At 41.2% G+C, this 22464-nt stretch overlaps 1 protein-coding gene across 1 annotated transcript in view; it reads right to left on the bottom strand.

Moving 5' to 3' along the window:
* Nucleotides 1-22464, bottom strand: part of LOC126375052 (metastasis-associated protein MTA3) — a 54971-nt gene that overhangs the window by 21252 nt on the left and 11255 nt on the right. Inside the window, exon 3 of the mRNA XM_050021895.1 lies at nucleotides 9347-9454. Coding sequence (XP_049877852.1) covers nucleotides 9347-9454 — 108 coding nt within the window. The remainder of the gene's footprint in view (nucleotides 1-9346; nucleotides 9455-22464) is intronic.

Here is a 22464-nt window from a genome sequence, read left to right as displayed (position 1 = left end):
TGAAACCACGGTGTTTGTTTACGTAGATTAGGGACTTGAAGTAAATTCGCAACTAAGCGTGAAATGCAGAGTTTATCGAGGCAATCCATCGATACAATTGTGATTGTTTCCGATAGGCATCACTATCGCGCGGCGAGGGCCCGCTATTTACCGCTCCGACTTGGGGCCGGGGGCGGCCGAATTGTGGGGATTTACTTTATGATAATTATTTCGATTGCCATCGCGCGGAAAGGAGCCCGGGTGTACTCGACGCGATCTCGATGGCGGACGCGAAGTGCCCGTAAAAATCACAGCTTTTACGCTGAACCACTTTTAACCGTCACCGAGAAATTTCAGCAGTGATTGGCCGAAATAAGAGCGCAATCTGATAGAAATTAAGATTTAAGATGGACGTTTTGTTTAATAATCTATATTTCTTACGCCGCAAGCGGTTTAAAAAAGAAAGTAAAAAAATACGGAAGGTGCAAGAATCGCACCTTCCTGCCATCAGTTGCAGCCGCAAACAAAAATGTTACCGAGCGCAGGGGAAGTGGTAGCAATGCATTTTGTCACAGCGCTCCTATCTTAGAAGCAAATGGAATGCGGAATGACGACATACGTCACGTGAAAGAATACAAAGCAGTTATAACAGGTCATAAGAAAGTACATAGAGGCGATGTTGCTGCTTACTTATTAAATGGTTAAAATACTAAAATATGTTATGGCAGTACGTATTTGGTGAAATTAAACGAGTAAACTTCCCAGTTCATTGTGACATGAGGTTGAACATCTTCAATATGTTTGTGAACTCTATCATATGAATATGCATGGCAACGTTGAGGTGTAACTACGCATACGAATGGAGGTTTATTAAGCATTTCAGGTGATTGTTTGCTACGGATTATCTAGGTTTTATCTAATCTACTTGTCACGGTGGTCTTCCATTGATTTTCTTTAGTAACAAAGCGAAACCGTGCTTCGCTTTGAATAGATTCATGTCGTTTGTGAAGAAAATGTTGGATATAAACTTAGAATCTATGTGGGATAACAAAGGTGATTTTAAGTGATCCTAAGGTCTTTCTTTAGTAAGTAGTCGTTACATGAGCCATGTCAAGAGCCTATGGCGGCTCAATAGTAACCCTGACACCAGGGTTGATGATTACGGTCATAGGCGTCACAACCCATAGGAAAGAAGAAGCAGTTTTTTTCGTGGGAATATGGCAACGTTTACTCGAGTTAATCTGTACGACCAGATATTCGAGTATGAAGATGGGAGGTTGGTACCTACTTTGTATTTTCGAGTGTTTAGAGAGTCGCAGTGGACATTTTTATGAGACTGTTATTGCGGTGGTTTGAGATTTTAGCTGTTTATGGTTACATGGTAAGGACGTATTAATTTATTGTCATTTTATGAGTTTCGGAATCTTGTCAGTTTCCAGGCGAGGCGCGGAGCCGGCGCATAGTGTTCGGTCAGCGGGGCTACTATGGTGATTTAATAACACGGGATTATGAATCCACACGCGTCACTACGCAACTAATTAAAGCATAGGCAAAGAGAAAATGGCAATCTGTGGAGTCCTCCCCCTCCCCCGCTAGTGGGGGGGTGTCGGTTACGTGTGCCCCCTTGGGGTGGTCGGGTGTATGGTTTTTCTGCTCGGGCATCCTTTGCTTACTTATTGATCCAGTCAAATGTGTGGAGGTGGCGCGGTGGGTGGTACGCCCGGCCCCGCACCCCCGAAGGGGGTACGTCCAAATAAATCTGCCCGCCCGCGAAACACCGCAGTGACAACAGCGGTCGCCGGTAAGATCCGGCTGCAGGTCTTAACCGTATCATCATCCAAGAACCTGCTTAACCCGTAAGAAAGAATCGAGACGTCTTCGCGATCTATATAAAAAACAACGATTACCTCTTTAATTGGAATGATTTCCATCGGAAGGCGGGCGCGACCTTAGGAACAGGCATGCGCGCGACCGTCGAGTAGGTACCTAATGGCGAAACCGCGACGCCTTTTCACTGGGGTCAATGACATTTCCGTTTCAAACAAAAGATACCACACGAGACAATTACCATTGGCCCACCAGTTTGCCTGAGGCTCAATTACCATACAGCCCCGAAACTTTTCGTGAAATATTCGTATTTGGTGAGCTTAACCTTGTTACTATGACAGGTATAGAACGCAGGAGGAAAAGAAGAGAAGAGAAGCAGGAGGAGAGTAGTAAAAATGTTATTACTTAGTTCAATCTAACGCATTCTCTCCACAAAGCCCACAAAGTAATGACCAGCCGTTTATTGTTCAGCTAACTTATCTTTTTAGGGCACAGGATGAGATGAGTAACGGTGGAAGCATTAGCTATCAACAATAAACATTATCATCTTATACTATATGCAAACACTGAATGTGTACCGCCATTTTGTTAATTATCTTGTATGCAAATGAAATCCTCTTATAGTAATATCACGCATACTTCGAGAATTGACCAAGATACTTATCGTCGCCTCATAGTAGCACTTTTTGAAAAATCACACTTTGATGTGTTTTTTCCAACAAAACCTCAATTAATCTTTAATTAATTTTATTCCAGGTAAAAATTTAAATCACATATCTTTACCTCGATTGAAACTAGCTTGTTTATTGCGAGGTTTTGTTAATAAAAATCACATTCGAATGAGTTTTTTCAAAAAGGCTCTAACATGGTTTTCACTATAAGATATCGTCTAGCTATCTTCTATATCTAAGATAGAATATACGTAGATTAGATATACAGAAACGCATTGACTCTAGCACGAGCTTTATTTATAGTGAAACATGATATTTATTAAAAATGTGTGGACTTCATACCATATCACTTAGGTGACGTGCTTAAACAAAGGCTCCTGAACATAAGTAGCTATCATAATTATAAAGACAACGCATCCGCAAAAACCAGCAAAACGGCATCCTTAAATTACATCTGCAGTATTCGGTCTACGCAGATGATAAAATAGCGACGCTAGTAATGCGCTGGGCTCACGGTCCGGAGGTCCAGGGTTCGAGTCCCGGTCCCCACTACATAAGAAAACTGATTATGATCCCCAGTTTGGTTAGGACATAGCATGCTGATCACTTGATTGTCCGCAAGATGATCTTTGATTTGGAGCGCACGTTAAGCAGCCGGTCCCTAGTATTACCTCAATAAGAAGTATGCAAGTATTCTTTACATGAGCCATGTCAGGGGCCTAGGGGAGTTTAAGTTCTACGTAATAGGGAGCGAGCCTATTGCCAGGCACAAATCCTGGAAACCACGTGACATCAATTATCTATGAACCAAACATGAATCCAAATTCAGAATTCCAGTTTTACAGACATAAAACTCTTTTTATTTTAAACTCATAAAGTCGAATTCAGTGGGTTTTGTAGAGACAGATAAAAGTGCGGCAGACCACATAGAAATTGGAGGGGTGAACCCGATGCCGTTCTTAAAAGTTACTGATATTCCGATATCAAAAACATAAACAAGCGGCAAAGAAAGAGGGTAGACAGATATGTCTGCCCGTAGAAAATTATGGATCTACCTACTCCAATCCAATCTCATCAGTCATCCCGTGATCATGGCACTTGCAACAGTCTCAAAATATCGGGAGTCTCATATCCCTATTTAAACGCGGTAAGAACCCGTTATTATGTGCCTTAATTACTGATAGAAGCAATGGGTGGTAGGAACAGAAAGCCAAACACGAACACAAATTCAGTAGGGCCAACACGGGATTTGAATCTGTGACTTGCGGAGATCAGTCTCTAGTCCTTGAGCGTTGGGCTCACTATCCGGAGGTCCGAGTCCGGTTCCCGGTGTGGAAATATCTAATAAAATCCCTGCGGAAAATCAATGAGACTGCCCCCAGTTGACTTAAGACATTGCAGGCTGAAATCACCTTATTGACTGAAAAATAAGCCCGTGCTTACTTAATGTAGTAAATACTAGTCGTTATATGAGCCAGGTCAGGGGCTTATGGCGGCTCATTAATAACCTTCACATCGGGGTTGATAAGGTTGGTCAACGACTTCACAACACGATAGAAAAAGTAGAATAATGCCAAAAAGGAGAATAAAATATGTGGAGAACGTTTGTATCCAACTGATAGCCGCTATTAATTTCACTAAGCAATGAATACGGTGTCCCAAAGTGTTTTTCATCTATATGGTAGAACATAAACTAAGCCCACAGTAGAAGATTATAAAAGCTAATTGTAAAGTTTGGAGAGAAATGAAGGAGGAAGCACATCTTCAAGACAATAACCACGTCGGTTATTCAGGTCGCGAATACAGAGTTCCTTGAACTAACTCCCGAAATATGAAATATTTACAGCAACTGTAAATGGACTGCCATGACGCTATGAATTTGAAGAAAAATAAAATAAAATCTTGATATAATATGTTAAGTTTTAACAATTCCAAGTACTGAGTAAATTTCCCTATGGAATTTCGTACTGGTCTAGAATGTCGTAGGTACTATTAGGAAGAATAATTATCATTAAAGTAATATATTAATAGCACAAATTTCCATCCTCCTGTATACATTTCAGAGATATCTCGTAAGATAAAAACAATGCAAAACTGCATAAAAATAGATGGAATCAACGTACGATAGGAAATAAGTAAGCAGATTTGGAACAGATTTTCGAAAATCGAAAGTTTTGTTTTGTTACTTTGACTAAAACAAATTGTTTGATCGACTAAGTCACACTCAACATAGCATAACCATGAAATAAGGAACAATACTACGTATAGAACCGGTACTCTCCGCTCTCCATCAACGGCTGAGCATCAGTTTACCTCACCCCCTCGGTCTTACTTTAGTCTTCAATCGTATGCGCTTCAGACGTCACACACACAGATGCGCATGTACAATAACGTCAATGTGTAGTGTCTGAAACGAGGTTTATTGTATGAAGTGTATCCGCGCCTGTATCCCCGAAGAGGTAGAAAGAGGTGTAAACTACACTCACTCCTTGCTAGCTACATTTAAGTCACATTCAAAGGTAGAAATACCTATTTTTCATTCATCGAAGACATACAGTCATACACTCATAAGTTCACGCTCGTAGTCCCTAATGAGGTGGACAGAGCCACAAGTAATCAAAGACAGCTTGCAGCCACTGCTAAAATCACAACAAATGTCTATGATGTCAGAAAGGACACAGTCCCTCTGTTGGCTTTTACGACACGCCCGGAAGACAACCAGCTGAACGTGTTTTTTTATTCCCAGAATAGCGTAGGAGAATAGAATAGATTAAAGTTTTAATTACATAATAATATACACCACCAGTTTGAATATGAAAGCCTTGAATTAAAATCGTTATAGGTCAGGTAAAATATTTGTTGCCTTCGCGTGCTTAAATATAAGGACAAGCTATGTTTCAATAGTTTCAATGACAGTCAGTAAAAGCAGAAGTATAGTTTCTTCCTTTACTTTCTTAAATTGCATTAGAGAAGGGAAGATTTTTCTTCCTTTTCTAGTGAATTTAGATAGATTAGTTTAGTGAATTTAGTTACTAGTTTGGTTAGGACATAATAGGCTGTTCACCTGATCGTCCGAAAGTAAGATGATCCGTGCTTCGGAAGGCACGTTAAGCCGTTGTTCCCGGTTACTTACTGATCGTTACATGAGTCATGTCAGGGGCCTTTGGCGGCTCAATAATAACCCTTACACCAGGGTTCTTGAGCTCAGTATTCCTTACAATCCACACGATAAGAAGAAGTTAGAGTAGTCACTCACTACTAAAAGGTTTAAAACATTAGGGCAGATGACTGGGTCGAAAATAATTTATAAAATGCTGATCTAGAAATAAAAACTAGTCTAAGATAATGTATAATCAACCTGAGATTTCGTTTTGAATAATTTACTCGATAAATTTTAATTGTGAATTATATAACAATGAGTACGACGTTTGACAACGTTTATTGATGACGTCACAACGTTTTGTATTCATATACAAACGCCGTACAACTGATCTATAATGGCGTTTTGAAAAAAATATCTAATTTAACTAGGTGGTCATCTAGCATAATTATCGCAAATAATAGAAAGAAATAAGCTCTAAAAGTATGAGACTACTAAAAATAGAAAAGGACAACTACACCTCTACACCGTCCTAATGAGCGTAGTTCGTGCCGTGTGGGAAATACGTTATGTTTACAATCACAATTATTTTACGCATTCATATTCAAGAACTTTGTAATATTATTAAATTTTACATTTATTTAGGTACATTATAAAAATATAAAAAATGTTTACGAAAGGCATTTAGCAGGTTCAGACACGTGAACGAGCGGAGCGGTTAGCGGTTTTACGCGTCTATCCTTGACGATTCGTTTACTAATCAAAGTAAACACTATTCTGTAAGCGAGAATTTCTGGCGCAATAATTATTTCTTTTTACTCAGTTTTTAATTATTTTTTTAACATGACTTATTTAATGCACATTTCCCGCATATAGCATTAAGTACTTGGCTGGACAAACCGTACTGTCTTCTGAAATAGAAGAGCATAGGACGCCTTCAGCTGTTTATCATGCAGCGAGTATCTCGGTTGTAGACCCTCTTTTTAGTCCGACTCGCCCGCACGCGTGCAATCAACTTACACTGGGCGATGAACAAGATTGTTGAATTATCCAGCATAAGTTGGACCAACCCGCGCCGGACCCACACGAGGTTTAGCGCACGGACTAAAATTATCGGCTATCTATATGTACAGTAACTAATAGGATAGTAACTTGTGATCATAAGGTTTATCAATAACTCATTGAAGTTCCAAGTACGGCTGCAAGTCTGCTGCCTGACTACATCTGGACCTGCCCACCCCTTTAGGGATTTAAACATCATGGGAACCGGTAACGCATTGACGAGTGTTAGTTGAGTATCAACGTTAATCCTTAACTTAAGACTTTTAAGCAAGAAGGGCGGGCTTTGTGTTGTACTGTATACGAAGCCTGATCTGGATCTGTCTGAGAGCGGCCACAACTGAACTGCAATCTTAAAGTACGTTGCAACTGGTTGCAACTGACTTGAAGCCGATTCCACAGCAATTTTGCATGTAAGTTAACGGCGATATGACTTCATAAGCCGTGTTTGTGAAATCGTGGAAATTATCATTTAGTTGCCATATACGTCTGCATTTCGTTTTAAACCTTATGCAATGTGGCGTTAGTTTGAGATTAAATATCTACCTTCTGGTTGCATCACGAGAAGTTATAGTGCTCGTCTGCATAAAGGGTGAGGAACCCGTCGCCGGTTATTTAAAATTATCATTTTGTTGTGGGTAACGGCAGTTTTTAGTGCGGGTTCGGTGATATAGCATTTGTCAGTGGTCGGCAGTGTTTGTGGTGGTCGGCAGCGTGGTAATGTGGTAAAAGTGTAATGAGAGGGTCGGCGCGGGCCGCGGCGCCGCTCGGTGCGGCCGCGGCCGGCCGGGGCGGGGCGGGCGCGCGGAAGGAATGCGTCGTTTTCGCATCGGGAGAAACGAATGCGTTTAAGCGTCGCGGGTACACAATGGCGGCGTGACGAGATCCGGTTCGCGGGCGGCGCGGGGGCAGGGGCGGGGGCTCTAATCGATAGCCGGCGAGCGACGGCCGGGCGACTGCGGCGCATAGGTGACAGCTCGGGCCCAATCAAATTACCGGCCGTGGAGGAGAGCTGCAGTGCCACGCACGCCGGAGAAACACAGGCCGACGGTCGCGGCCTAGTGTCACAGACTAACGACGACCAGTAGCTCCACGCGGGTACCGCATCAATCGTGTGTAGGTTTCAAAATATAAACAGTAAAATACATTAATGTTTTAAGAAACCCATTTTACTGAACGCATCTTAAAGTCATTGTGTAACAGACGAGCCATAAAAGTCTCATTGATAGTATTGAGCTTGCTGATCTCCTTTACTCTGTGGCACGGGTATTCGAGCCATTGCCGAAAATGCATCGACGTTGCTATTGTCCAATAGTACGGCAGCGCACATACCCACGCCTCACCAATGCAACACATTGACGGATAGTCGTCACTTATCACGCCGATACGCGAGAACCACCCCTTAACCCCCCTTTTACTAGATTCCAATTTGTTATAGTACATAAGCGAGAATTATACATGCTGTGTGGGATTTAGTTAGTTACGAGGGCGTACTTTGGGATTGGAACTTTATATAAGATGTATAGAAATTGTTAATTTCGTTTTCTGGTAGTAGGTATCCCAGTCTTAGATGAGCTTTGTCGCCACGACACGCCCTTTTTAGATAAGGTGATAGTTTATTTTGTTTTCTTATACTCTGTCGAAAGCATGGAAAAGTACAGCTACAGGACTACTTTCTATTAATTCTGCTGCTAATTTCTTCAATCACACGCGAGTACTGCGTGTCCTCAAAGCGTCATTTCCTAATTACGGCATCAAAGTAGGTAACGATTGCGCGATCGGATGGGAGTGTTTTGCATCAAATATTTCAGCGGATGTTGAGTGAACGAGACATCTACGAGTTCCACGGCTGAGGATTGGTGTAAGCGCATCTAATTATAGGTTATTCCACCCGCGTACCACACAACAGATCCACGTTCACCATTAACGACCTGTGCACGAATGCGTACCCTCTACATATAGCTGTACATACGTACGCGGCCAGTCGGTGCTATACATACACACCGCTATAAGTATGTCTACCCGATGAGAAATGTGATGTAACGCGTCACGCACGCTGGACGCTGGCCGGCTGGAGCGGCAAATGCTCAAAGATCGAAATGTAGTAAAAACAAAGGTAAAGAGAACGACCGCAGTAAAAACGGATCTTGACATTGAAGCCGGTATTAACAATTTTACATATAAAACGATAACGATACCGTAAAATGTGAAGGGATCGATTCACTGCGTTTATTGTTGAAACATATTTAGAAGACAGAAATAACCGTCGTTTTTATAGGTAGGTAATGAAGTGGTCGGCGCAATTAAATCGATGACATCATAGCCTCAATGCGTGGCGCGATGGGAAATAAAAGCACAATTCAATCAACAGAACGACGACATGTCGACAGCGACATGTATCAAAATATTTGTAGGAATATCAAAGGAAGATTCCCAAATGTCTAGAATGTGAACTTGCAGTAAATATTCCAGGAGCTCATTATAAGTTTACACAAGGTTACGAGAAGTGTATTGCGATGCACAAGACTGGTGAAAACTTGGTGCCACTATGTACGATATTGATCCGTGGCAAATGCATAGACAGAGCTCTGTTCGTACATAGGTCTTGTTGCATACGTAATGAATGTGTGATTTTGATAGTATTTTATACCTTTTTAATGAAGGTATTCTTTTAACTTTATCGTACATTAGTTGGATGTAGAGTACTCACCTAGCGCGGGGTCGAGGACTGCTTGTGCTGCTTGTTCCTCGCCCACCGGCGTCTTAAGGCATATTTTCTTGAGTTTCATAGCCACTGGTGAGTCTTCTGACTGGGCCACTGCAAGTAGAACAAACAGTTAATATCACAAACACACAAAAAATATCACAAACACACAAAAAAATATCACAAATATACAAAAATAAAAAGCTTCTCTTCATCAACCGAAAAGAGTTTTATAGCACCATGTTATGCTGATCAGTGAATAAAAAAAGTTTATTAAAATGAAAAAGGATTTTTAAAATTTTCTCTTTACTGAATAGACCGTCAATCGATCCCAAGACACCGAATTGTGATCGATCTTTTTCACGTGCCAAAATTACGAAACCTAAATAAATTCCAGTATCCTAGATTAGTTTTTGTATTGCGATGCCCGAAATATGACGACATGAATCGATCTCATAGGTAATTATTACAAACTCACATACATTACAGTGTAGAGTTTGTGCGCTGTATATTTTTGTGCATACCCCCTCGGGTTGATTGAAGGGAGGCCTGTGCCCAAAAGTGGGACGTATATAGGTTGTATCTGTTTTATGTATAATTATTCACAGTCCTTGTCAGACGAACTCGATAAGGGCAACATAGAAAAAGATGCATTTCTAGAATCATCACTTTGCATTGTTGAGAAAGTAAGTTTCTATTCTGAACTAGCCATGGACTATAAAAACATATGTAGTATTGCTATAGCTAAAAATAATTATAGTTTCAAATCTATGGTAGACTTGGTAAACAGGGTTCATAAGAACCAGTCACCACGTCCGTTTATTGATCTGGCATTGTGGTAGGCGTTGGATTATCATTATTATAGAGCAATGTTTTCCTTGGCGATAATGGACGCTATTAATCCACGCCTGGCGTGAACAGTTGAACACTAGTTACTAAAACCTTTTAGTAAAACATTGAAGTCAATATCTGAGCAGTTGTAACAACCCGCAGTGGAGCAACGATTGATGGGAGGCCTGTGCCCAGCTGTGGGACGAACATCGCCGCCTTATAGCGCAAACCACGTAAACGTTTTTTTTTTAAATCATAATAAAATTATTTTTTTTTTTTTATAATCTTATGTTTCGATTTCTCACTATTAATTTCTATTCGGGTGAAAATTGTAACCGCAATTATTTACGTGGATTGAAACTAGCTTGTCTATTGGGTGGTTTTGATAACAAAAGTCACATCCAAACATGTGATTTTTCAAAATGACGCTTATGTGTTCTGTTCTGGGGGGTTAAAATGGCCACATCGAAGCAATTCATCTAAGAAAGCAATATTGCTTTCTTCCCCCCCCCCCCTGTTCCCCTGTTCTGTTCACTTTAAGATATAGGATGTTTAGTTTATGTTTATAAGCAGTTATAACAATACTCGTGCGGTGAAGGGGCAGGTGCTGTGTAAAACATTTTTCTTAATTAAATTAAGAACCTTAAGGACCTCGCTTCGATTAAGTCTTTATAGGTTAATGATGATAGTTGAAAATGTTCCTTGTAATTAAGGAAGACAGGTGGTTTTTTACTCGCGTTTTAATCCACCATAAAATATTATCAGTGGCTTCATTTATCTTGCCATTGTTGTACACGCATATCTGCCCTCTCCTAGTTTCTCTTACCTGGTTTGCTGAAAGAGATTTCTAAATAAACTGAATCGTTGTCTGTCTTGCGTTAGTCTAATTGTCTTTATATCCTAAACTCATGCCCATAATCCGTATTGGAGTAAACAGAACAAGTTGCCAGAAGATAAATTATGTAGTCGTTTTATGTTGTTTGTTTTTAAGGGTTCGACACAACAAAAATAACACTGTAAACAAGAAACCCTCTGAAGTGCGTCACACCAAAAGCAGTAGCAGCGCAGGCGTGGCGCGAGCGCAGTTTGAGCGCGGTCTTGCACGGTGGCAGCGCAGTTCTGTTCAGGGTGCATAATGGAAAAATGTGTTTTATTCCAAATAAAAAACGAATTAGTGAGTAAATATAGGTAAAGGTTTGTATGATCTGAAACAAAAATATTACAGAAACAACGTTGTAGGACAACATTGGCTGGAGTTAGGTAGGTATGACAACTGACCGCGATTGTCACACGGACTCACGTTAAAACTGCGCCTGTGGTGCTTCAGACCTGCTTTTGGTGCACCGCAGTCTTTAAACATCGATAAAAACGTAGTGTATAGTGACAAGTAACCGTCACATCGCTCACAATAGATCCATTATGTTAAATTAAATACAATACTATTGATTCTAATACACATTATGTAATATACCTACTGTATGCGTTTCCACACATCAAGTCCAATAGAGATGCAGCGAATCGTGAGAGATAACATGACACTGCCAAAATTATTGAACCTCAAATATCGATAAGCCGATCATTATTATAAAATTATAGACTTGACCTAACAATATAGACTGACTCGCATCATATTATAGGTATACATGGTGTTAGTGACATCGTAACGAATACTGAGGGGGGTGATTCAGACCATGATTCTGAGTTGATATCAAGTGGATTGTCCTATAGGAAATTTCAAGAAAATTTTAGTGTTTTTTTTTGCTTCTATGCTGTTCTGGGAGCATATAAAAAACATAGAACACGTTCAGCTGCTTCTCTTCCCGGGCATGTCGTAAAAACCGACAGAGGGATTGTGTCCTCTAACATGATGGACTAATGTTATGGGCGATAGGCTGATCCCTTATCACCATAAGGTTCATCATATCCATCTTTGGACTTCGTATCAACAGTGGCTGCAAGTTGTCTTTGATTACTTGTGGCTCTGCCCACCCCATTAGGGATTACGGGCGTGAGTTTATGTATGTATGTATGTTTTTTTTTAATTATTTTCCGTTCCATACTTTTGCGACGGAAAATTCCATTTGATTTACAATCATGGCCTGAATCATCCTTTAAAATTTTCGTTACGATGTCACTAACACCCTGTATAAACCCAGACAGTATTATACTACGTAATGGCACTGTTCGGAGAACGCGTATTACCGGGTGAGAGCCTTCAGCGCTCCCCATTTGTCCGGCCAAGTAGTTAATGCCATCTGCGGCAAATCTACAATAAGTCACGTCAAAAAAAAAAAATTAAAAAAATGAGAACGCGCGACTTGCATCGTAGTGCCACGGGTACGAATCCCGGCGCGGGCTCTAAATCACTGAATTCGATTTTATGAGTTGGGATTCGTGTTTCGATGATAGATTTATTGATATCACGTGGTGTCCAGTATTTTTGTGCGAAATAAATGCAATAAACTCTCCCCTATTACATGGGACTTAGATAGCTGGTGAGGTGTGTATATCCACTATTATTGTTATACATCTCTGCCTACCCCTTGGGGGATACAGACGTGATGTTATGTTACTATAATAGTATTTTATAATGAAAATACCAACAATGCTCTACGATTATTCATTCAACGCATTCAATAAGTCTGGAATATTCAAAATATTTATATTTTATTGGTAACTTTTGGGTCTGAAAACTCTACGACTGTTAATGGGCAAGTTGCGTCGGTCACCTGAGATTAGGACAAAACGGTCACCAAGGTCGATCCTGAAGGACCCTTGCCTATGCTTCGTTTTCATTCCACTAATACATAAGTAGGCACCAGCTTGCACAATGTCATCATCTCCCGTTTTTCACAGGGTCCGCTTACCTAGCCTGAAGATTTGACAGGTCCGGATTTTTACAAAAGCGACTGCCTGTCTGACCTTCCAACCCGAAGGGAAAGCCAGCCCAATATAGGTTAGGTTAGCCTCCGAAAATGCATTTCTCGGGAATGTGTTCCTCACGATGTTTTACTTCACCGCTGAGCACGTGATAATCATTTATGATACAAACATGAATTCGAAAACAAATTCGACAATCATTGGTTTAGGTCTGTGCTGGATTCGAACCTGCGACCTGTAACTTGCACAATGTGTTATACGAATAAAACAAACGGGGTGAGCTAAATAAAACCGTTTAAAAAGATGGATATAGTGAAAACCACGTAAGCGCTTTTTTGAAAATTCATATACATATGTAGGTATTCTTTGTTAACAAAACAAACTTGCAAAAGACAAGCTAGTTTCAATCCAGGTAAAAAATTGTGGTGTCAATTTTTACCCGGGTTTTGTTGAAGAAAATCACATCAGAATGTGATTTTTCAAAAAGTGCTTAGTTGGTTTTCACTGTAAGGCGCGCCGCTTATGTAATTGAGTGGAAAAAGGTTAACAGATCACGCTTGGTAAATAGGCTGTCTGCCTAACCTGCAAAGGGTATGCAGCACTAGTTAGGACTAATGACACATTAGTCTATACACGAGAAAGTTAATGAAAGTGTCTCGTTAACGCCGGAGAACGCGAGTAAAGCCGTAAAAAATGAGAAAAAGCTTAGTGGGCCAGGGTTCGCCTGCGACCTTGGACCTGAGACGGCATTCCCAAGGCATGGGACAACATGCCGATAGCATATCTAGGGGAAACAGTTTCATAAATCATGTAGGCCACCAACCTCATCAACCCTGATGTCAGGGTAACTATTAAGCCAGTAAATAGTAACCGGGGCCAACGGCTTAACGTACTTTCCGAAGCACGGATCATCTTACTATCGGACAATCAGGTGTTCAGCCTGTAATGTCCTAACCAAAATAGGGATCAGAAAGTGAGTTTTGAGATGTGTCCCTATCGGGATGCCTATGGATAGTGAGCCCAACGCTCTACCACTAGACCCCAGAGGTCATTTTTAAGAAAGTATAATGTCGATATCGGTCCTGCAAAATTTGCTAGACGATTATACTACAAGGCCTCGAACGAAGAAAAGTAGGCCAGGGTTTGTCTATGACCTTGGACCAGAGAGGCTATTATCGAACACCGGCATTTTGTTAGGGGTGCGAAGTGAATTTAACACAATTATTAAGACACCCATTATAGGAAAAAGTAAATGAACGAGCAAGTTAAAGACGTTAGTGGGTGAGAATTCGTGTGCGCCCTTGAACCAGGGAGGAACCTACGCCGACGACCGAGACGCTATGTCAACAAGGGCGTACTTAGAGAATCAAACTTGTATTTTTTACGAAGCTTTGGACCCCTCTGTGAACCACTAATCATGCCAAGTCCATGGGTGCTGTCGCGTAACCCTAAGGCAAAGGATTAGTCAACGAGATGATATAAACTAAAAGCTTTACTTGATAATGGCTCTACCAACCAGCAATTGACTTCACAGTAGCCAAGGGAAATTACATCATGAGAACGAATAACATGAGAGTGGGTGTCTCACATCTGATTTCCGGACACAGTCCAACAGAATATGACAAAGGTCATCATCAGTCTTATACGTCACTGTGGTCTTGTGTGTCACGAGCTTGCTTCTCAAAAGTGAATCGACGGATCGATCCCTGGTACGGCACTTGAACTAGTGACTTATTAATTAACCGAACGTGCAATTTTCACTAAAATCGTTGGCTCGACCATTATAGATGGCGAAATACTTATCACGTAGGTCTAACAGAAAGCTCAGAGGCATGGGTTACTTCGCCATGCGATGAATGTACGTCTGACTACCCCAATTAGGAATATAGTCGTGAGCTTATGTTACGTGAACAGACTTATATCGATTGCCTTTAAATGCGATTCGTTAGTTTAAAATATAAGTGGTCTTTTTATATGAACATGGACCAGAGATTAGGATGCTATTAATAAGGGTCTACATAAAAAGGCTAGTTGCCGAGACGCAGGTTAAGACTCGAATTGCAAGTCGAACAAAAATGAAAGGTTACTGAAAGACTGAAAATTGGTTAGAATGGTCTGCGACATTGGCCCAGAGGAGATTAATACCCGAGACAGGAGTGAAAATTCTGCACATAAGGGCGTGTTTCGTGAATAAAGTGTGATGTCGTTATAGTTTCTATAAGAATCCAGTCGATAATACGAGAAAGTTAATGAAAGAGCGAGTAAAAAGGGAAAAAAGTTAGTGGGCCAGGGTTCGTCTGCGACCTTGGACCAGAGCCGCGGTCACCGGAGAGCGGCGCGGTCGTCGAGGGCGCGCCGAGCGTCGAGGATCCCGGTGGAGACGCGTACACTGCCTCCCACCGCCACTATGCCACCGCGACCTACGCTACCACGTGCTATGTTACATTTCTGTTACCTACACATTTTGCCGTTTTATAACGATAGTATAAAATAAGATATTTTTTGAGGCCTGTACTTAATAATTAGTCATGTCATGGCTATGACTCAGCGGGTACCGGCCACGTCTTACATAATTCCGTCACTATTTGTATGTTGGTATTATGAAAAATACAATGCCTTACTCGTCAATGACCCTTTACGGCTCCAAGTACATTCTCGAAAGAACAGACATACGATATACGAAATAATAAATATCGCTCGAGATAGTGAATCTATTTAGTTGGGAAACACAGGCAACATCATTGTCGTTTGTTTCATTCCGTATTGGCGAGTAGTGTACAGTGTACATCGCTCGGAGTGGTAGGTTAGGGTGCGATGTCGCTAGTGTGTCGCTTGCCGCGGTTGCGGTGCGGCCAGGCAGGTGCAAGCGACGCTGCACGCTGCGCCGAGAGCCTGCCGCGCCCCGCGCCGCCCCCGTCCGCCATCTTAACAAATCGATAGGATATGACTGTTCTCCACTTCGCGGGTACGACTTTTGGGTGCGGACCCAATGACCCCTCTTGATTGCGTAACGCCAAGCGGTAAAACAAAGAAATCTCAAATCTGCTTTCACCGAATCTAGACGCTGTTGGGGTTAGATCATTCATGAATAGAATAATAATAATGAACAATTCGAAATTCAATATGAAAAGTATATAAACAGCATGGATTCTATTTTATTGTAAAATCGGCGAGAATCTTGAAATTGAATACGAAGGAATTGATATTGTTTGTTTAAAGACCTAATTATTGTCTCTAGCCAAACATTTGCTATATTTCTTTTGAAAATTTGTTCTGACAGTAATGAACTGGAGCCCTAATTTAATTTCTTAAATCATTAAGATTGATAAACAAAGAACAGCCCTTGTGTACCAGTATGGTGAAACCAACACGACCACCTAAAAACAACTTTGTACATGTTTAACACTTCTTTTGCATTATGAAAGCCTTCTTTCGGGCAACATCAAGATCTCTTACGATTCCGCGCACTTACAATTCTTCCAATCTCCTCAAACGGCATTTGGTGGCGCCTTTTTCATCAGCAAACAGAATTAATTCAATGAGAAGGTAATCCCAACGGTCCCATAACCCAAGCGGGAATGGGAGTACCGCGGCCCGCGCCCGCCATCTCTACTTAAATATTCACGCCCTCTAATGACACGACCCCGGCTCACTTTAACAAGGTTCTATACCGCAGCTAGACCTACAGATACAACCCTAAGACCACAGCCACAAGGGATAGTTATCGCTGCTCTTACAATCGGCCACGAAAAGCGATCACTTTAAAGAAGTTTTTCGTTACGAAGAATGAGATAAAATCTGAACTTTTACGTTGCTGCGACAATCTGTTGCCTATGCACTATACAATATTACGATGGGCGACATGAATGAATTTCCGAGAGCGTGTTTGTGTCACCCTAAGTTAGGGAGGTGCCTGACAGAATAATAAAAGAATGCAATAATACGTACGGCATTATTATTGTTAGAAAATAATCGTATTCTACTTTGATTTACGTATTCAGCATTAAATTGGTTCGCGGAAGATTATAAAAGCTGATTCCTATTTTGTTGTATCAATGTCGTTCTTGTGTGTATGAGCTTTTAAAGATAATCACAGCAAAAGCTAGCGATTAGAAGTAAACATAGAGGTACAGTTAGAACTGTTACAAGACATAAAGAATGCAAACCAGCTGGCAATGTACTCTAATGATACATATTCATTGCAGTTGACTTCTGAGAGCTAACGGTCCCTGTCTACTGCCGGCCTGATTGAGAATAGAAAAAAATAATGTTTCAATTAGCGTATTGTATTTAAGCACTGCAAATGATGCTCAATGGCCCTTGTAATAATGTAACGGTAAAAGTTAATGACCTGAATGGTCGTTAAACGACTCCACCAAAGTTAAGACTGGTATTATAGGCCAAAAATTTAAGGTTTTTTAAAGACCACTTCTAAAAATGTGAAAATATATTGTCTTTTTCGTTGGTAGAACTATACATTCTTCTATGCGTGTTATACAATCGAAGTTTGTAATGTAGAGTAGCTGCTTATTATATTTTTTGGTAAAAAGAAGCTAGAGTGGGTTGTGCATTTAAGTCTCTCGGGTCTTAGGAAAATAGCACTAATACTACATATATTCAGGACTCAAATAATACATCACGGTAAGACAATTAAAATATAACAGCAGCGATTCTAAAACCCACCCAACCAGGGGTTCTTAGACGTTAGGTTTACAAGCGTTCAATACAACTCATTGGAGATAATTGACATGTAACATGCAAAGTATTGCGATGCGAAGTTAACGTACCTTTAATTCTATAGTTAGAATGGAATAAATCTATAATTAAAGTATATTATAAGCTATTGCGAGAAAAAGGTAGATACATTATACCAAAGTCACGTACTAATTAGCATTATCCCGTTTTTTACAGAATCCGCTTACCTATCCTGAAGATTTAACAGGTCCAGTTTTTTATAGAAGCTACAGCCTGTATGACCTTCCAACCCGCGAAAAGCTAGGCCAATACAGGTTAGGTCACATACCTCCGAAACGAATTTCTTGAGAATGTGTGTTTCCTCACGATATTTCCTTTACCGCTGAACACGTGATAATCATTTATGATCCAAACATGAATTCGATAATCATTGGTTTAGGTCTGTGCCGGAATTCGAACCTGCGACCTCGCAGTGAGAGCCAAGCGTTCACCACCAGTGAACCAGTACCGGTGTCACGTGCTATGGATTAATATGGGTTGGATGGAAACAAGTGACAAAGCCCCACTTTAGTCAGCGAATGTTCTAGATAGGTACTGGGTACTAGTGGTACAACACAGGACGCGCTCGCGACATCGATACGTTTTGTTCATAACTCTCCGACGGCACCTGCTGAGCCTCAAACAGTCGACCTTGGCGCTAAAACGCAATACCTACTTGAACGGTCAGCCAGCCTTTAACTTCTACCGCGACGAGGCAATTAATAGTCGACTCGAAAAAAATGTTATTGTAGTTTATAGGTGGCGTATTGTTATTGCTGTGTCTACGCCGACTGTTATACCAACAAACGTACTGAGAAGTCAAGTAAGGCGGATAGTTTCCAAGTGTTGACTTTCACGTACAATACGAAGACCATCTCGTAGGTCAGTTAGCAAACTTCTGACTCAGGTTCGGTCCTCAATAGATTTGAGTTAGTATAACATTTGCTGAGGTCTCGCATTAGGCTAAAGGCCCGTGACGCTGTCGGCACACACGCGTGGTCGCAGCCAACGGATACTCGCTTCACCTGGTTCACTTCCGCTGAATAATTGCAAGAAAAGTATGCCCAGACCCAACACAACATCATAATATTCATTATTACGGTGGCACACGTGTGTTTCTAACTGCGTGAAATGGGATATTTATCAACAGGAAAGTGCTGAACTAACTATACAGGTTATGGACTACAGTAAATGACTATTCTTTAAACGAAGTGTGGGATCAGCAGTTGAATTGATCAGTTTACGTATCAGAGGCAATATAGTAATTTTAACTTTTACACACGAGTCAACGGAACGAACGTCTGTCAGTGGCACCACAGTTACAGCATTATCGCGTATATTGACGACGTTAATTCATTTTACGTTTCGATAAAACAAATTAAAGTCAACAGAAGTACATAATCATGCAAACTGTTGTGTTGATTGTTCACAGGGTGCTAGGTTACGCTTCCGAATATGGGTATCTGTTTCAAATATCGCGGGGTCCGGTTTCAATGAGCTAGTCTAAGGTAGAAACAATGCGACCGTCGGTCTTGTACAAGTGCGGATCGGTTGGATGCGCGGGTTCGTTGACCCGATGTGCCCCCGCGCGCCCCGCCCGGTCTCACTTTCAATGCGGCCGAGGCCTCCGCGAGTCCACGTGCCCGCTGCCCGCGCGCAGCCACCGCCGCCGCCAGTGACGTCACTGCCTTCGTTCAGGACGCGCTTGATCCAACGGTGTAGCGCACCAGAGCGTGAACTGTTTGTACTCTTCATTAGGATCCCCATGGGAACCGTGCTAACCACTCCATCGCATTCCCTTACTGACATAGTAAACTTAAAGAAAATGTAAACTACAGGTCGTAGGCGTGCTTATCCATATTCACGATCGATACAACAAAATTATAATCAGACACTAGGGCGTGGTGATAGTGGGAAGTTCGCATAATGAGGTTATTTTTCTTTCATGCGGTAAATGTAACATGAGCATAAACACAGACATAAAAGTAGAGGTTTTAGAGTCATTGTAATAAAGCTGAACAGATCGATAACTGAAACTTGTGTGGTCACAAAATATCATGTAAACTGGGATGCTTACTAAAACTTTTATTATTTTATTAAGTACAAAAGCAGTATTTCGCAAGGCAACATAATAAGTGTCATAGTCAAGGTAGAATACAAAAGCCTAGGATGTAATGTGCCGAGGAAGAAAGTGAGACATTTCGCACATTGGTGCAAATGCGAAGCAAACGAAGACGTAATGTGCGGCGTCCATAAACATTGAATGTCTATTGAATACGATAAGAAGCAACTACCAAATATTATACACATTGTAGTTAAATATTGTGTTAATTTTAAAGGCGTAAGTTATTTTATTATTTATAAATTTCAAAAATCGTGGTTGGTGTGGTAACTGTAAAAAAAAAAACTAATAAATACCAATACAATACAGATAAATTGGTTAATGTTCAAAAGCCCGTGCCCTAAGTCCCTTACTTGATTAGAATATCAAAGATACATTTTTTATAAGTTGCTGACTCTATGTTACATTAAAATACAATCGCATGCACTTTCAGATCTATATTCCAGCTTTTGCACTCAAGCTGGTATTCAATAGCAAATAGAACGAGTGGTTGGAAGATGAAATGCATCGTTCAGAGCCGAGGTATACCTATTGCGCCAGTAGATTTAAAGGTTGTTTTATTGAACATGACAACATTCACATTGGTAGACATTCTGCCGCATTGTCTAGTGCTGGCTCTGGTAGAACGTTTGCGAAATTGAGCGCAAGATCGACACCCGCTTGCTCAGTTTGTTGGTAAGTTAGCAACTGACCTGTTATTAACACTAAGAACATGTTATATGAACGGAGCGATTAGCTGAGCGGATTAAACAAAAGTCGGAAATTGTAACTACAGTGTTATACAACTTTACGAAGACTCCATCCATGAGATTATGCAAACAAGTAGGATACACAGTACACATTGATAAAGAAATTTATTACGATAATAAACTTGAAGCAACCACGAACTCGAAATGGAGCACCGTGGTAGAATAGGTTCTACACTTCCTATTGACCAGGATGAAAGTGCCTAGTAGTGGGAGTTATACGAAATGAAGTAAAATTAAAACGAATCCAGTCACGTTTTGCTACAGCCAAAAGCTCGCAGGGCATGGTGTTATGGTTACACACAGTGAGAACCGCTAACAAGCTTCGCTTTTTCTAGAGAAAAAGAGCCTTTACAATGTTGCAATAATTGAGTGAACTCGTGTAAGCAAGTATTGCACAATCGATTATGCAATAGACAAGAAAGTTTATAAAATTACTCCTTATCAACCATAGGTTCCAACATTATTCGCCACGTCTAGGTAACAGTCGTCACCGGCGGTCCCGTGTTATCCCAGAATAGACTTGTGGAATGATACTGCCATTATAACGGTGTGGTATCACCTTTTTAGTCTATTTATAGATAAGTTTGGATATCGTGAATGCAAGATCGCTTCGGGTATTATACATTCTGGACCGACGTCAGAAAAGATGTTTTTTATACAAAAACAAAGTTAAGGCGCCATTTCAAGCGCTTAACAATAACGATCGAAGTTGACACTTAAAAATAATGTCCAGTAAGTAAAGTATCAGGAATATGGTAATGTGTAATTCAGCTGGCGTGGTAAATAATTTAAGTAGTAAGTTGTCGGTCGGCAAGAGCAGGCCGCGTAACGGTGTCGAGTATCGAAGTCGGAGGCGAGGGTCATCCGCGCGTGGCGACAATTAAAACCGGGATAAGTGTTGCGTGTACCTGCGAGATGAGGGCGCCACGGTCGATACAGGGGCGGTCGGGGCGGGGGCGGCAGGCATCCATTTAAGGAGTTTAGAATACAAGTCACCGAGTATTGATGTCTCCCGAGCTATTTTTATTACAATTGTAAGACTTGTGGTCGCGTCGTAACGACGTATTGTGGCGCTCTGTACATGGAGATCTTCTAGCAGTCGTTACTTCTACCACCCTTTTATGTCCAACGTAAAATGGTCATTTCCTTAGAGGCACTGTGATAGTAAAGATGCACTCGAAAGCCCCAGAAATTGTTAGTTGCGGATCGCGTAATGCACGTTTCCTAATAAAGTGTCACAATGACAATGTTCAAAGTAAAAATAGCAATTTTTGAGCAATTCAATCTACGTCACAAGACGTGTGGGTGTTAGAGCGGCAGACAGCGGGTGTAGGGGGCGGGGTGCGCAGGGGGTAACTCTTCATTCCCATTTAGCTACTGAATTGTATAGCGGGAGGAGGCCATGATTATGTTTACTAACCTCGACCACCCCGCGCCCCTTGGTCTACGCGGTCCGAATTAACACACGATCTTTGTCCCGAAGTACGCTTTTACACGACCACCCTATCAACCCACAGATCACTGTTGCCGTGAGATACGTAGAATACGTTAAGTTGAAATTCCGTTAAGACGAGTTCAAAAATACAACGTGGCTGATAAGTAGTTTTAAAATTCGTTTCGCTGTATTGAATGACTGGATTTTTTTACCAAATCCGGACTAGTATTCAACACGTCGACTTAACATTGAGAAGAGTGAACATTCCGTACGTAATGTTTTTTTGGTGCGTAAACGACGTTAAACAATAAATCAAGGCGCGTGCCCGGCTGCTCGGGCCGCGGTGCCCCGGTGTTGGTAAATCGTCTAAAAA

The sequence above is a fragment of the Pectinophora gossypiella genome, chromosome 18 (assembly GCF_024362695.1).
Source record: "Pectinophora gossypiella chromosome 18, ilPecGoss1.1, whole genome shotgun sequence".
Lineage (NCBI taxonomy): Eukaryota > Metazoa > Arthropoda > Insecta > Lepidoptera > Gelechiidae > Pectinophora > Pectinophora gossypiella.
Note: the sequence above shows the minus strand (reverse complement) of the source record. Positions and strands in the feature narration are given on the sequence as shown.